At 33.6% G+C, this 16,879-nt stretch overlaps 2 protein-coding genes across 2 annotated transcripts; both read right to left on the bottom strand.

Annotated features, from left to right (window-relative positions):
* Window positions 1-2,395: 2,395 nt before the first annotated feature.
* Window positions 2,396-2,995, bottom strand: LOC146912946 (glucan endo-1,3-beta-D-glucosidase-like). The gene has a single exon (XM_085720814.1). The coding sequence runs from the start codon at window positions 2,993-2,995 to the stop codon at window positions 2,396-2,398; it is 600 nt and encodes a 199-aa protein (XP_085576940.1).
* A 7,492-nt stretch (window positions 2,996-10,487) lies between these two features.
* LOC146912945 (uncharacterized) lies at window positions 10,488-11,048 on the bottom strand. Its single transcript, XM_085720813.1, has 3 exons — window positions 10,922-11,048; window positions 10,771-10,825; window positions 10,488-10,680 (listed from the first exon to the last, which is right to left on the bottom strand). The coding sequence occupies exons 1-3, from the start codon at window positions 11,046-11,048 to the stop codon at window positions 10,488-10,490; spliced, it is 375 nt and encodes a 124-aa protein (XP_085576939.1).
* Between the last annotated feature and the right edge of the window lie 5,831 nt (window positions 11,049-16,879).

Genomic DNA, 16,879 nt, shown 5'->3' with positions numbered 1-16,879 from the left:
AACAAAACATAAGAGTGAATCTAAGAATAAGAAATAAGAATAAGAAACCATTTGAGTGGATAAAATTGAATGGGTATTGAATTAAGAGAGAGAAAATGATGTGGAGTGTTGAAAATTGAAAAAGTGTGTGTTAAAGGTTGTTGATTTTTTTTTACCATTGTACATGGTCATTGGTTGAATGAAAATTGGAAATCAAATAGTACAAGCATGTGGTCCTTGAGTTGAGTGGCAAAAATTGCAAAAGTAAAAAGTTACCCAAAATAAATTTGACTTATATAACAAAAATGATAAAGTAGAGTGTATAAAAGAATATGTTGTAGATATACATCCACTTTTTCTTTATCAAAGAGGGCCAAATATTTAGATTAAAGGCCATGTTTCTTGAGATGATTTTATTTATGGGCAGAAGAAAATTTAATTTAATTTAACTTTCTCATATTAGTGTTCTAATCCAGTGGTAAATTTGTTTGAAAAAAAAAATGGCACAAGCTGCAAGCATGTGATGATTGACCAATATGTGCAAAACATAAAAATTACTCAAAAGTAAATTTGACTTGTATAGAAAAATGGTAAAAGTATTGTATATGGCAGAAAGGACAAGGAATTGAAACTTGTGTAGAGTATGTTGAACAAAGGTACGAAACATATTAATTATGTGTAGAACTTGTGATCACAATTCATAACATGCGTAGTGACATTGAACTTTATGCATTAGACAACATAAACAGCAGAGCTTTGGTTGGCATGGACTCCTAATGAGTTTTGAGTTATAGATATATAATAGAAATTCTATAATTAAGATTAAAAAACTATTAGATGGAATTTAATTCGTCGGAACATGAGATCTACGGTCAGTGAAAGGCGGTGATTGTTCTTAGTTGTTGGACTTTGATCAATAGTTTCCTTTTTCTTCTGAAGAGATGATGTATCTACAAACACTTTGACGATCAAGTAAGAATACACCGAATATAAGAGGTACTCAGGGTAGAACAATTTCTACGTGTCAATAGTCTATGAGTTAGTCTTTATAATGATTGACTAAAGTTTATGATCCCCCAACCCTTATCCGGACAGTTGTCCTATGAGGACACTTGTGAAAAGATTATGACAAGCTAGCCTTAGATTTGGTTTCAATAGTCCAGATTAGCTCTCACGACTCTAATTCAGTGGATTTAGAGCTAGTCCATGCTATGGGGCGCGCTTGCGTTTGAGACTTGAGACAACCCGATCAATGGAGATAATGGCCTTGACCCAGTGCAGAACAGAATTCAAATGCGTCATCAGCCCCACATTGACTAGAAATTGATAACATGTTGGATATATAAGAGAATTGATCAATATATCTAATGTTTAAAAATATATCTAATGTCTAAAGATTTTGAGTAAAAACGTGATGTCAAAATCTCTAAGAGGTCCCAAACACAGTGCCAATTTATTATAACTTATGAATGACCTTCATCACCTACATTCCATACACAATAACTTATGAATCACCTACATTCCATACACACCTACATTCCATACACAATAACATACACCTACATTCCATACACAATAACTTATGAATCACAATAACTTATGAATCACCTAGAATCACCTACATTCCATACACCAATAAATTTATTAACTTAATAACTTATGAATCACCTAGAATCACCTACATTCCATACACCAATAAATTTATTAACTTATTTATGAATCACCTACATTCCATACACCAATAACTTATTAACATTCCATACACCAATAACTTATTAACTTATGTTATGAATGATGAATGAAAACCCGTCATTGAATGAAAATCTCTTAGTATTAGTCTTAGTATTAGAAAACGTGGTTGAGCCTAACACAACCCCACAAAACCGGCTTGTGAGGTGAGGATTGCCCCCACTTATAAACACATTGTCAGGCCATCACCTATCCGATGTGGGACTCTTAACAAAATCTACAAGATACTCAGCACAAGAAATCTACTGTATTCAGTGCCGATTATCGTCATCACTCATCAATGTAGAGTTCAACTCTTACAAGTTTTGAAATCTATACCTACCTATCACTAATAAAATTGTGATATTTTTTCTTTTTATTCTGTCGTAAACTTTGTAGTTTTATATTTTGGACATTTACTTTAAACAATCCTATAATCATCACCAAAAATTAAGGATGAATGAAAATAACAAAAACACCATTTGAAACACATTAACTTTCTTGCCCCCACTTGACTGCCATGGAAGTAATAAGCAATCGTGAAATGCATCATAATTTCTATATTAGCAAGTAGCAACCACTGAAATATAACGAAAAAGGATTGAAAATACATTAAGACCAATAACATATAAGGAAATGTAAGACAAAATGATTCGTTGTTCTCAATTTCTTTGTAAAAATCACTCACTTAATGAACGGCCACCAAATCATCGGCCCTGCTATGAATCCACCATAATAGATTAGACAATGAGTTCCCATCATCAAAACCTTTCAACTTTCTTATCTTCTGCAGTGGACTTTCATTATTATAAATCCCTTGTAAGGCATATACAAACCCCTTCCAACCCTCTCCAACACCATCCCTTTTTAAAGCAGGTAATGTCCACTCCACAAGACCATTCACATACATAACATCAGAGAACAAGACTTCAGAAATAGGAAGCAATGGTAAGAGCTGAATCCCAAGCCTACATTCTTTCCATTCAGCCGGACCAAACCATAAACCACTGTCTCTTTTGTTAGACCAAAGAACACCAATTATCTTATTGTTTTTACTAAACACTTTCTCATACATATTCCCTCCTTCTTTCACTTGCCACCACATTTTAGCCGCAAGAATTTCCAATGATGTAAGTGTTGATGCAGTGGCTGTGAGTTCAGCATCGTCATACGCCATCCCGATTAAGGTTGCAGAATAGTATGTATTCACAGCTTCACTTGTACTCTCTTGATTTCTTCCATCAGTGAATTCCGTTAGCCCTCCAGCCCAAGAGTGTAACTTGTACATATCGAAACACCTTAGACGCGTGTAACTAGGGTTTGAATTTATACTTAAATTCATAAAATCAGCCAGGAGTGAATAAGCTTGAGGCTTATACTTTCTACCCCAAATAGGATCAATCTTAGCAAGCACTGCAATTCCATAGAGAAAGTATCCTAAATGATAATGATGATCATTATAAACTCCGAACCCAAAATCAGCACCGGTATCCCTAGAACCTTGTTTGGTAATAATCAGCACCGGAAATTAGTTTTAATCTTTAATTTGAAGTTATCGATAAGTAAAGATTAAATAATTGTATTATTAAATTAGGGGTTTTTCTATCATGTGCAAATTTACACATGTTAAATATATAACTTTTTAATAAATAATTGTTGTTTTTCAATAAAAAAATTGCTCTTTTTAGTTCCATTAACATGTGCAATATTAATATTTTAAGATCTCATTAATGACATGTCGTCAAGTAAATTCATTTGGAACATTAAATGTGAACTTTTATGAACAAGTAAAAACAAAAATTGATAACAGAAAATTTAGAGGGACTATAATTTGAAAGAAACTTTTGACGAACTAAAACTGAAAAAATTGATATATTTAGAAGACCGAATCCCTGGTTCTTTCATTACCAAAACATTGTTAATTTTTTTTACACTTTTTTCTCATTTATTAATAAATAATATCCCAATTTTTAAAAACTTTGATTAAGGTTATAACGAAAATTGGAAAAGGAAAATGCTAGTTGTCACGAAAATTAATTTCACGATATTGTCTCGACGTGAGGTGGCTGTTGGCAATTGACTTATTATCACACATGCCGATATTTCAGCTGAAGTCAAATGGTACCCTTTTCTCTCTCTCCCTTATCACTCTTTTCTGTTGAAACACTATCAAACTCTTCTCTCTCTCCCTTATCACCCTTTTCTGTTTCAACTTTTTTCAATTTTATCTCTTCAACCTTACTCTTTTCTCTTCTTCACTAAAAAAACTCATTACTCTTCACAAAATTAATATCGGCTCCAGAATTGCAAAATTAAAGAAAGGAAGAAGGTGACCTAATATGGATGAATCCTTGTGGAAACTTTTCTCTTCATTTTTTAACCTTCAAACATACATCCCAAACTATTTTCAACTTTTTTCTTCCGCAATAATTTTTTTGCCTTGTAATAGTCAATCCGCTTTGTTGAATATTAAAGCCTTCTTGAAGGACAAAAGATACCTTTGACAATAAAATATTGTAATCCTCCAATTCAACAAATGTTATTCACATCACATGTTTAATTGAAAATTTGAAAGCAAATACAAAATATATAACAAATTTAATTGAAAAACAGTCTAATGTCAAAGTTTTTAGGAAATCATTCAAATTCATAAAGATATACGATGCTTTAGATTTGTCATGATGTGCGGGATTTTAATTCGTTAATGATGATAACTTCGTCGTCGTTCACTTTAATGTTCAACCAAATGGAATTAGATATTACAAGGTGTAAAAACCATTAGCAAAGAAAAATTTGAAAATAGTTGGATATTGATTATGATTAATAGTTAAAAATGAAGAGAAAAATAACTAAAGAGATCCACATATATATAGAGGAGACAAATAAATAGCCGAACTATCCATAAACTTTCTATGAAAAAAATTGTAAACTGAACATCTAAATGAAAAATAGAACAATAATCAAAATTAAAGTAACAATATGCAAAGAGCACAATTGTTTTATAAAAAAAAAAATATAGGTAACACCGTAACAGAAAAGATGAAAAGTGAGTACCCAAACAATATGACAAGAATTGGTGAGAAAATTCAAACCTTCAAAGGATTTGAAAGTCAAGATAAATAGCAACCTTCAAATATTTAATTTTTGAACAAAAAAAAAAGAGTAGATTAGATAGAAAATTATTTGCAAAAAAATGGATGGTTTTTGATATTTAGCAAAATGTGGTGGTGAAAAGAAAAAGAGATAAGGTACCAACTTTGGAAACTTCTAACTCATTTGCCAAGTCCACAAACTATTCCAGTTACAAACATACACCTCTTTTTTTTTTCCCTTCTCAAGTGTTCAATGGACTTGTCATTGTTGTTGTTCTAGCACTCTAAGCAACGTTTTTATAATTAGGGCACAAATAAATACTAAAAAAAGTTTTTTCTTTTCTTTTCACATTGTGCAGAAAGAGAGAAGCAAGAAAAGAAGGGTAGTAGCTAGCTTAGAAAACAAAAAAGAAAAGAAGAGTGAATCTCTCTATGTTTGTTTGTTTGAACTTAATTTGTAGGAGAGATTAATATAAAGAATAGCTATTATGAAAAGAAGAAGTGTTTTGTGCGGATAATAACATAGGTTGACTGTTACATTGTAATTTTAAAACAAATAGTACCAAGCATGTGATGATTGGCCAAAATGTGCAAAACTTAACTTACTCAAAAGTAAATTTGCATTGTATCAAAATATGATAAAGTTGAATATATAAAATTAACAATTGTTATCTTATTTGTTTTCTCTTATGTGAGAAGTTTGTCAACAAAGGTAGAATGCACATTGACTGTGTGGAACTTATGATCACAACCTGCTTAAAAACATTGAACTTTATGCATTATTAGACAGGGCTTTGGTTAGCAGCATTAGGGGATCACCATGAACTAATGGGTTGTTAGCTATAGATAAATAATTAAAAATTCAATAATTAAGGTTTAAAACAGAAAATTTGTGTGTGAATAATCGGTCCCACATTTGTGTGTGATATATATTCTAAGTCTTTTAGGGGTATTAAACATTTAACCAATGACTACTCTGGGCTCTCTCCAAACTCTCCAGCATAACTTTTCAATTATAAAATTAAAGGGTAATGATATTTGAACAACTATATGAAACAACTTTTGGTGACAACTTCTTTTTCTCTCTTTTCATTGGTTAAAAACAATGGAGAGAGAAAAAGGAAGAGAGAAAATAAGAAGATATTGTGAGTATGAGAGAGAAAGTTGTTAAAAAGGTTGGTACAAATATCATTTTTCAAAATTAAAAGGTGATGGTTTGCATAAAATACAGCCTTAAAAATGTTGGTCGTGATTTTTTTTTTCTTGAGAGATCAGAAATGTTGGTAAGGACTCAATATTTCAAAAAAGAATTATATCTGCAGATACAAACAAATGCATACTCAAAACTTTTGTATAAACAAATATGTCACATAATTAATTATACAATTGCGGAGGCAATTTTTCAATCAATTAAATTTTTTATTTAAATTAGTTTTTGTATCATAGCATAATTTTTTAACAAAAAATCAACTTAATATTAATAATTATAAAACTATGTCATTTAAGGATGAATAATTAATTAAATTTGGAAATTCATTTAGCCCATATTATCTGTCTAAGCTAGAACAATTTAGGTTAACTCTAACACAGCCAAATATGATTGGGTTAACAATCCTCCAAATATAATTGATCATCAATCATTATTGACTGGATATATAAAACATTAATATTATTTTGTATTTTTGTCCAAAAAAAAATCTATTTTGATCATAAAATCAATTTAATAAATATTTTTTATTTGAGTAAAAAACTACTTTCTGCAATTGTGTTATATATTTAGTTAAATATTATAACAGATTTTTTTTTTGTTATCATGTTATTGATATGAAGTGTTCACCATTGTTTAGCAGTGACTAATTTTTATTGCAGAATCGTTTAGATTGAACCTAATTTAACCTCTTTCTTAAGGGGTCATAGTTCCATACCACTTGAATCAATTTATTGTCAATAAAATTTATTATTTATTCAATAGTTTATAAAAATTTATTTAAACATAAAAATACTTATAAACCATTACTACCTTTTTTTTTTTTTTTAAGGAAAACCATTACTACCTATATCTTTTACAAAAATAAAATTATACTCCTAAACCATTACTTACTACCTATATATGTATTTGTATTCTTTAAAAAGAATGTATTGGTAAACAACAAAAAAAAAACATTAATAGCTATATATTTCTTATTTAAAAAATCAATACAAATATAAAGTTCATTTCAAGTTATAAAATACATTTATTATTTGGCCAAATTAACTTCACCAGGGGATAAACATTTATTATTTGGCCAAATTAACTTCACCAGGGGATAAAATGTGACACACCCTCTTTCTATTCTTTTTTTGCAGTGGTCGGGGTTTGAACCCCGGACCTTGCATATATTATGCATTGTCCATACCAACTGAGTTAAGCTCACGAGGACACCCTCTCTCTATTCTAACAAAAGCACTAACCTCCCTTGGTCTTTGACCCATTAAACTATCATTAGAGAAATAAGCAAACGAAACAAAACCGCATCTTGCATCTCGACTAATATGCTCCAACACTAACATAAGCAAAAAGTGGTAAGGGTTGATTCGGTTAATTAAACGTGAAAATGAAAAAGAATGGAGGTTTTTTATATTTGACAAAATGTGACGATGAAAAGAAAAAGATAATTTACAAACTCATTTGTCGTGAGTCCACAAACAACTCCTTCACTTAGAAACACCGACAAAACATAAGAGTGAATCTAAGTGTGTGTTGGGTATCATGGTAAGTATGTCAGAATCACGGTGATTTGATGTGATTTTACGAAAGCTACAAAGTATAACTTTTAGAAAATAATGATGAATCATGGTAATTTTGATACACCAACGGTGATACCAAACATTGGTTAAGTGGGTAGCTTTTATCTCGTTTGCCAAGTCCACTAACTACTCATGTTACAAACACATATTTCATTTTCTTTTGAAAATTGTGCAAAATATGGATAGTTGCTAGCTTGGAAAACATGAAAGAACTGAAGAGAGAATGGTGGTTTGAATTTTTGTTACAATGGAGAGATATCGCTTGTTTGAACAACGCCTCTATTCTTAGAAAATTTCCCCCTTTTTATATCCAATTCTCTTCTTCTTTCACCCTTGGATCCTCTTAGTGGTTGTATGAAAATTGGAAATCAAATGGTACAAGCATGTGATGTGGTCCTTGAGTGGCAAAAATTGCAAATGAAAAAAGTTACTCAAAAGTAAATTTGACTTGTATAAAAAAATGATAAAGTAGAGTGTATAAAATAAAATGTTGCAGATATATATCCACTTTTTATTTTATTATTATTTTTTTATCAAAGAGGGCCAAATCTTTAGATTAAAGGCCATGTTTCTTGAGATGATTTTATTTATGGGTAGAAGAAAATTTAATTTAATTTTCTCATATTTGTGTTCTAATCCCTTGGTTTGTTTGAAAAAAAAATGGTACAAGCAAGCATGTGATGATTGACCAATATGTGCAAAACTTGAAAATTACTCAAAAGTAAATTTGACTTGTATAAAAAAAATGGTAAAAGTGGTAGAAAGGACAAGGAATTGGTGTTGAACAAAGGTACGAGACACATTAACTATGTGTAGAACTTGTGATCACACTTAAACAACATAAACAGCAGAGCTTTGGTTAGCATGGACTCCTAATGAGTTTTGAGCTATAGATATCTAATAAAATTTCAATAATTAAGATTACAAAAATTACTTGTTGGAATTTGATTCATTAGGACATGAGATCTACAGTCAATGAAAGGTGGTGATTGTTTTGAGTCATTAGACTTCAATCAATATAGAACATTATGGCGGCATTTGATCCATGTAACCGACCCCACTTAGTGAGATAAGGCTTGGTTGTTGTTGTTGTAGACTTCAATCAATAGTTTCCTTTTTCATCGGAATACACTGTACTTAGGGTAGAACAATTTTTACGTGTCAAGAATCTGAGTTAACCTTTATAATGATTGACTAAAGTTTCTAATCCCCCAACCCTTATCCGAGCAGCTGTCCTATGAGGACACAACTTGTGGACAGATTTTGACAAGCTAGCCTTAGATTCGGTTTCAATATTTCATACTAGCTCTCACGACTCTGATTCAGTGGATTTAGGGTGAGCAGACTTGAGGCAGCCCGCTAGAGACTTGAAGAACAAGGTGATTTAGATTTAATTAAGTGCCCGTCTTAATTAAGTGATCGAAGAACAAGGTGATTTAGATTTTAGAGTGCGAGGCTCTTAGACAATTCTTATAATCCTGATATGATATGCTTCAGTCGTGGTGGAATTGGGGTGGACATATTTCCGAAAAATTATCTCGCTTGTCTTACCCATCTTGTAGAGTGGAAAGATAAGTCTTTTGATATCTAAAAAGAGTGATGATGTGATGCAAAATTACTAAAATACCCCTGACACATGGGGTGTACATGAGAGGCGTGTAAAAAAAGGTGTCTACCCATCTTTTTTCTTATGTAAAGCATGTGGGGTCCCGTATTTCCACCAAATATACTTCACAATTTTTTTACTATAATAATAAAATAATGTGGAGGTAAATACATGAATTCATTTTATTTTAGCTTGATTAATTATAGTTTTGGTCTCTATTTTCAATATTTTGTGCAGTTGATTCCCCAAGTTTAAAATCTGGCAGTTTTGGTTTAGGTTATTTTTATTTTTTTATAATATACTTCCTCCGTCCCTTAATGTAACCACCCATTTGATTTTATTTTTGTCTCTAAATGTAACTCCCTTTTCAAATTACTAGATGCATTTATTACTTTTTTCCTAAACATACCTCTAATTAATACTACTAACTTGTCTTGAAATATGAATAGTCAAATTTAATACACATACAAACAAATGACAATTTGGTAATATTAATACACAAAACAGACACATTAATTACACTGACAACTTTTTTTAAGAAATGTGAAAAATGCAAAGGGGGGTTACATTAAGGGACGGAGGGAGTATCATTGTTGAGATCTAAAAATAGGGTTGACAGACTTTACCCCCTATAATATAGGTCATTTTTGTGTTTACACCCTGTATTTTTTTTTCTTTTTTTATTTACCACCCAGTAATTTTTTTTTTATAATATCTCTCTAATAGGCCATTAAAAAACAAAAATTTATGAATTTTATTTTTTGGTTTTTGAATTACCTATTAAGGGATTTTTAAGATTTTTTTTACAGGGGGTAAATAAATAAAAAAAAATTACAGGGTGTAAACCCGAAAATGACATATATTGCAGGGGTTAAAACACTTTAACCCCTAAAAATATGATTAACTAATTAACTCGACTATTTAATCATTAAGTTAACAATTTAATCTTTAATTTGAAGTTATTGATAAACTAGAAAAAAAATTAAATAGTTGTATTATTAAACTAATAATTTGTCCTCGTGAACTTAGCTCAGTTGGTAAGGACAATGCATAATATATGCAAGGTTCGAGGTTCAAACCTCGGCTACCAAAGAAAAAAAATTAAACTAATAATATTATAATGTCTCATTAATGAAATGTCATCATGTAAATTCATTTTGAACACGAACTTCTATGAACAAGTAGGAACTAAAATCGATAACAGGAAGGTTAGAGGGACTAAAATTAGAAATAATTTTTTTAGGGACCTGATGTTTTTTTTTGATGAAGAGGAAATTAAAAGACAAGAAAACAAACTAGCCAATCTTATGCCTAAATACCCCAGAGGTATCCGCAAGCAGGATGATATCCAATTGAGGAGGAGGAGAAGTCCACATCTTCAAGGAGTCGATATTAGTTGCACCAAATTTAGCCAACCAGTAAGCACATTCTTTCCCTTCTCTCAAAGTATGACTAAAAGAGACCACCCATGGAAGAGAAGAAAGCTTCCTAATGAGAGAAAACAAAGTTGCATGAGGATGAAAATCATTTTGTCTAGTATCAACAATAAGATCCAAAGCTGCTTGAGAGTCAGATTACATGATGATAGACCGGTAACCAAGATCCCACGCCAACTGAAGACCCTTCCAAATAGCTGAATGTTCAACCAATAAATTAGTAGCTCTGCCACAATATCCAAAAAAACCATGAATCCAATTCCCCCTATTGTTTCTCAAAAGACCTCCAATACCTGCAATACCAGGATTACCAAAAGAAGGTCCGTCCACATTAATTTTAATAAAGTCTTTCGGATGAGGATTCCAACGCACTTGATGGGTCACATGGCATTTATTTGTTGGGCCAAGAGCATGAACCATGTAAGAATGATATGATATTATGTTATTGACAGATGCCCATGTAGCTTTCCTAACATTTTGAAAAATCTCTTCGTTTCTATTCCTCCAAATTTCATAGCAGGCCACTATGAAAGATCTCTTCGTCTCCCTAACAACATGATGTTTGAACCAAATCTGACAATCTTGTATGTAGAAGTCTGATAGACGTTTGGCAAGTGCACCAAATACTATCGAAGTAGTAAAAATATCGTTCCCACGAGGACTGTTTTTAACTTCAATAATTCAATTTGCGTTATATAATTAGGATGTATAAAAGTTATTTTTGGTTTGCCACTAGGCAGTAGATTTGGTTTGATTTTAAGAAATCAAATAAAAAGTAAAGATTTGATTAAGAAAATAGGAGAGAAAGATGAGATCAGATCCGTCGAATCCTCTAAGTTCCCCTGATTGGTCTACTGCACCTATTTGTTATGAATCCTTTTCTAATTTACGATGATTAACAAAATAGCCCTAATCAATCCCTTGAGTTAGGACCCTCTTCTTAAACTACAGCCCCTAATTCCTTAGGTGGTCTAATAATTCTTGAAGGTTTTACCGAACGTTAACCTATTATCACTAACAAACGATTATCTATTCCTAGACTAACCCTGTTTATTAGAACAATTCAATTAGGTCTAAGTTGAAAGCCATGGTCAGTGGTCATTCATTCTCACGAAATCAAGTTATATGTGATCAAGATATAAAAAGCATTAAGAACAATTGAATTGAATAAACTAGAATTGAATTCATAAACAAAATAGAGTTTCACAGCAACATGTGTCAATTAGGGTTACAAAGATTCATCTCGGATCCAATCTCTAAGAGATTTAGCTACTCATAATTGAGTTTACAAATAGCATAATCAATGAAAGAATTAAAACATACATAAACTGGGTTAGAGATGATGAAATCCTCTCCGCTGCAGCCTTCTGGGTGTTAAAATCGCACTTTCGTTCTCCAAAATCGTAACCCTTGTTCTTCAGATTGAGTGCAGTATTTATAGAAGTCATGGGCCTGACCCATCAAAATCGCGCCGCGCCTTGTTAATTGGCGTGCCGCGATTTCCCTCAAACAGGGAGGATGTAATTTTGCTTCAAAAATCGCAGCACGGCTTGAAATTGGCGTGGCGCGACTTCCTTCGAACAGACTTCAATATTTTAAGCTTTTTGCACTCCAGAACAGTATAAATTGCATGAGAACTCTATCAAAATGTCACAATAAGTCCCTAATATTACGTAATGACAGAATGTCATCACAACCCCAAACTTAAACCATTCCTTGTCCTCAAGGAATTTGCTTGCAACAGTGACAAACGACAGTAAAATAACAGTTACCTGACAAAACGATAGTACCCAAAAGTTCATTCTCCTTCTAGCTAAAGATGAGCTAGTTTGACTTGTTCGCATCCACCAATTCACAACTCCTCGCATCAAATTAAAACAGGGTTCTACCAGTCGACATGCAAGTCTACATATTACCATACGCTTGAAAAGTTTCTAAACATCAATCAAAGTCAATATCATTACACACTTTTGAGGTCTTTAGGGTTATAACGGGGCTTAGGTGGAAGGTGGGATATATTTGGATAAGTAGGCTACACAAAATTTGAGTTAGGCATTCCTACGGAAGTTAAAGCACAAAATTCAATCCTTCATTCATTCACCTTGTGGAAATACAATCAATGCAAAGGTACTAGAGAATATTTTTAACATTTAGGGACAATCGAGTTTGAAGTTACTCGGATTTTCAATGTTTTGTCCCTTTTTCATCATTCAATTTCTTTTTTTTTTTTGATACACCATTTTTATGTGTATATTTTGCATGACAATCTCATATTTCTTTCATTTTTTGTTCTCTTATTCTCTAGTACCCCCACCCCAAACTTAGTTGGTTACAAATTCCAATAGCAACCCCAAACTTAATCTTTAGCAACATTCTACAATGCCTTAACTCAGAAAATACATTAAGGGACAAGTCCTAAAAGTCTCTAGGCTTGTAATGTAGTTTGTCACCGAACAAAAAGTTCTAATCCTACCGGCTCACAATTGGTTAAGAAAGGATAAATTTAACAAATTAAAACAGGGTAGGCTTCAAAAAGGCTCACAGAACCAAGCACTTTTGCCTCAGTGTGTAATTGACAAAGACCAATCAATAATAGAGAAACAATGCAAGTTCTAGAAATGTAGTTGCATGGAAAACTAATCTAAATATAAGTAAATTGAAAAACAAAATTTGGCAATGAACCTTATGGCTGAGATTTCTGGGAGTATGTGACTACCTAGCAACGCCGTACACTTCGCCTTTGAATCAAGTCACCCCTCCTTTAGAACTTTTGGAATACCGTTTCATCAAACAACTGTTACTAAACTGGAATAGGTCACATGAAACAAAACAAATTCATTAATAATAAACAAGTGCAGGAGCAATTACAATAGGGAAATAAGTTCAATGGAATTCGACATTAAAAAGAAAATAGATTAAAAACAAAGTAAATCTAGTGGGTTGCCTCCCACTCAGCGCTTCTTTATCGTCACTAGCTTGACTGCCAAGGATCCTCAGAGGTCCTTCAGAATGAGTGCCACCCTTCCTTTTGGTAGGTCGCCACCTAGGTATGGTTTAACTCTTTGTCCATTTACTTTGAAACTTCGATCTCCTTCAGGTGTCACTAGTTCAACAGCTCCATATGGTGACACACTTTTGACCAAGAATGGTCCAGACCATTTTGACTTGAGCTTCCCAGGAAACAGCTTCAACCTGGAATTATACAACAAAACTAGTTGTCCACAGTTAATATCCCTAGACACTAAGTTTTTGTCATGATACCTTTTTGTCCTGGCTTTATAGATGAGCGCATTTTCATACGCTCTAAGCCTCATCTCCTCAAGTTCATTAAGTTTCAAAATTCTTTTCTTACCAGCGGCTATTTGATCAAAATTTAAGGCCTTAATGGCCCAATAAGCTTTATGTTCTAGCTCGACTGGAAGATGACATGCCTTCCCATAGACTAACTGATAGGGTGAGAACCCAAGATGGGTCTTAAAGGCTGTCCTATATGCCCACAGTGCGTCATCTAACTTCCTAGACCAATCTTTCCTATTTGACGCAACTGTCTTCTCCAGAATCTGTTTCAGCTGTCGGTTTGAAACCTCTGCTTGACCACTAGTTTGTGGGTGATAGGGAGTTGGAACTTTGTGCTTAATGTTATACTTTTTGAGCACATTTTCAAGAAAATTATTGCAAAAATGCTTCCCCCCATCACTGATCAATACTCTAGGGGTTCCAAACCTAGTGAAAATATTCTTTTGAAGGAAGTTGACAACCGTTTTAGCATCATTCGCAACACATGGTATCGCTTCAACCCACTTTGTGACATAATCAACACAGACTAGAATATGGAGATAAGAGTAAGAGGAAGGGAATGGTCCCATAAAATCAATACCCCAACAATCAAATGGTTCAACTTCAATGATTCCTTTTAGGGGCATTTCATTCCTCTTTGATATGTTACCTGTCCTTTGGCATCTGTCACATCTTGTGACAAAGTCGTGGCAATCTTTGAAAAGGGTGGGCCACCAGAATCCACTTTGCAAAATTTTTGCAGCTGTTCTTTCTCCACTGTGGTGGCCTCCATAAGCTGAGCTATGGCAGTGCCACATGATACTATGTGCTTCCTCACCTGCAACACAACGTCTAATCAAACCGTCAGTACCTACCTTAAACAGATAAGGGTCATCCCACAAGTAGTGGTTCGCATCTTTGAAGAACTTTTTCCTCTGCGGATAGGTCATATCATCAGGAACTATGTTACCGGCCTTAAAGTTTGCCATGTCAGCAAACCAAGGTCTTTCTCCAATAGCAAACAGCTGTTCATCAGGGAACTCGGCCTTGATGGCCTTCTCCTTCTTTGTTACCTCATCATTTTCCAGCCTTGAGAGGTGGTCAGCTACCACGTTCTCGACTCCCTTCTTGTCACGAATTTCAAGATCAAATTCTTGCAATAATAGGATCCACCTCAACAGTCGAGGCTTTGAATCCCCTTTAGTTAAGAGATATTTGAGAGCTGCATGATCTGTAAAAACAATGACTTTGGAGCCTATTAGATAAGAACGAAATTTTTCCAATGCGAAGATTACAGCAAGCAATTCCTTTTCAGTTGTGGAATAGTTAACTTGATTTTCATTTAAAACCTTGCTTGCATAGTAAATTGCATGGAAAAATTTGTTCTTGCGTTGGCCTAGGACTGCACCAACAGCATAATCACTTGCATCACACATAAGTTCAAAAGGTAAATCCCAATCGGGTGCAATGATTATTGGTGCAGTCACCAACTTGTTTTTAATCAAAGAAAAAGCATTTAAACATTCAGAATCAAAATTAAACTCGTTTTCTTTGACCAAGAGGTTACAGAGGGGTTTGGAAATTTTAGAAAAGTCTTTTATGAACCGCCGATAGAAACCGGCATGCCCCAGGAAACTCCTCACTCCTTTAACATTGATTGGTGGAGGAAGTTTCTCTATAACCTCTATCTTAGCTTGGTCCACCTCAATGCCTTTAGCACTTATTTTATGCCCCAAAACTATACCTTCAGTTACCATAAAATGACATTTTTCCCAATTCAAAACAAGGTTAGTTTCAGTGCATCTTTTAAGTACAACATTTAAATGGAACAAGCATTGATCAAAAGACTTACCAAAAACAGAAAAGTCGTCCATAAATACCTCAATGTTCTTCTCTATCATATCAGAGAAGATGGAAAGCATGCACCTTTGAAAGGTTGCTGGCGCATTACACAGCCCAAAGGGCATCCTTCGATAAGCAAACACACCGAATGGACAAGTGAAGGCAGTCTTTTCTTGATCTTCCGGAGCCACTGCAATTTGATTATACCCTGAATACCCATCCAAGAAGCAATAAAAGGCTTGGCCAGCCAATCTCTCAATCATTTGATCCATGAATGGTAATGGAAAGTGGTCTTTCCTTGTTGCGGTATTCAACCTCCGGTAGTCTATACACATTCTCCAACCAGTGACGGTGCGGGTAGGTATCAATTCATTTTTTTCATTTGCTACCACCGTCATTCCTCCTTTCTTGGGTACCACATGAACTGGACTTACCCATGAGCTATCTGAGATAGGGTAGATCATACCTGCATCTAGTAACTTCAGCACCTCTTTCTTTACCACTTCCTTCATTGTTGGGTTAAGTCTCCTTTGAGGTTGAACCACCGGTTTGTATTCAGCCTCCATGTGTATTTTATGCATGCAATAAGCTGGACTAATACCCTTTAAATCAGAAATGTTCCACCCCAAAGCTCCTTGATTGTCTCTTAACACCCTCATTAATTTTTCTTCTTCCAAAGGTGTCAAGGTATTGCTGATGATTACTGGTTTAGAGGCATCCTTAGTGAGAAAAACATATTTCAAGTGAGAAGGGAGTTCTTTTAATTCTGGATTTTTCTCTCCTTCTCTACTCAAAATAGGAGCATCTATAGAATGCTTACCCATTAATTCTTCTATTTTTACCGGACCCAACTCTTGCTTGCTTGCTGCTAGTTGCTTCACACACTCACTTACTTCAAGATCTTCATCATCTTCACCTTTTGCTATAGAATTCACAATTGCACGTTCAAGAGGGTGTGTTGGTTGATGTTCACAAGAGTCATCTTTAACTATTTCTTCAACAATGTCAATCCGGTAACACTTTGGATTTTCATCTTTGTGCTTCATGGCCTCAAATATATTAAACACTACTTGCTCCTTATGGAATCTCAACATTAGCTCTCCTTTCTCAATATCAATCAAAGCACGGCCAGT

Source organism: Medicago sativa, chromosome 6 (genome assembly GCF_051527215.1).
Source record: "Medicago sativa cultivar Bolivia chromosome 6, Bolivia_mono, whole genome shotgun sequence".
Taxonomy (NCBI): domain Eukaryota; kingdom Viridiplantae; phylum Streptophyta; class Magnoliopsida; order Fabales; family Fabaceae; genus Medicago; species Medicago sativa.
Note: the sequence above shows the minus strand (reverse complement) of the source record. Positions and strands in the feature narration are given on the sequence as shown.

Coding starts and splice junctions, on each gene's coding strand:
- LOC146912946 (XM_085720814.1), bottom strand. CDS start 2,995: ATGTACAAGTTACACTCTTGGGCTGGAGGGCTAACGGAATTCACTGAT.
- LOC146912945 (XM_085720813.1), bottom strand. CDS start 11,048: ATGGTTCATGCTCTTGGCCCAACAAATAAATGCCATGTGACCCATCAA. Junction 10,826..10,921: donor TGGTAATCCTGGTATTGCAG/GTATTGGAGGTC, acceptor TTGAACATTCAG/CTATTTGGAAGGGTCTTCAG. Junction 10,681..10,770: donor GGTTACCGGTCTATCATCAT/GTAATCTGACTC, acceptor TTCTCTCATTAG/GAAGCTTTCTTCTCTTCCAT.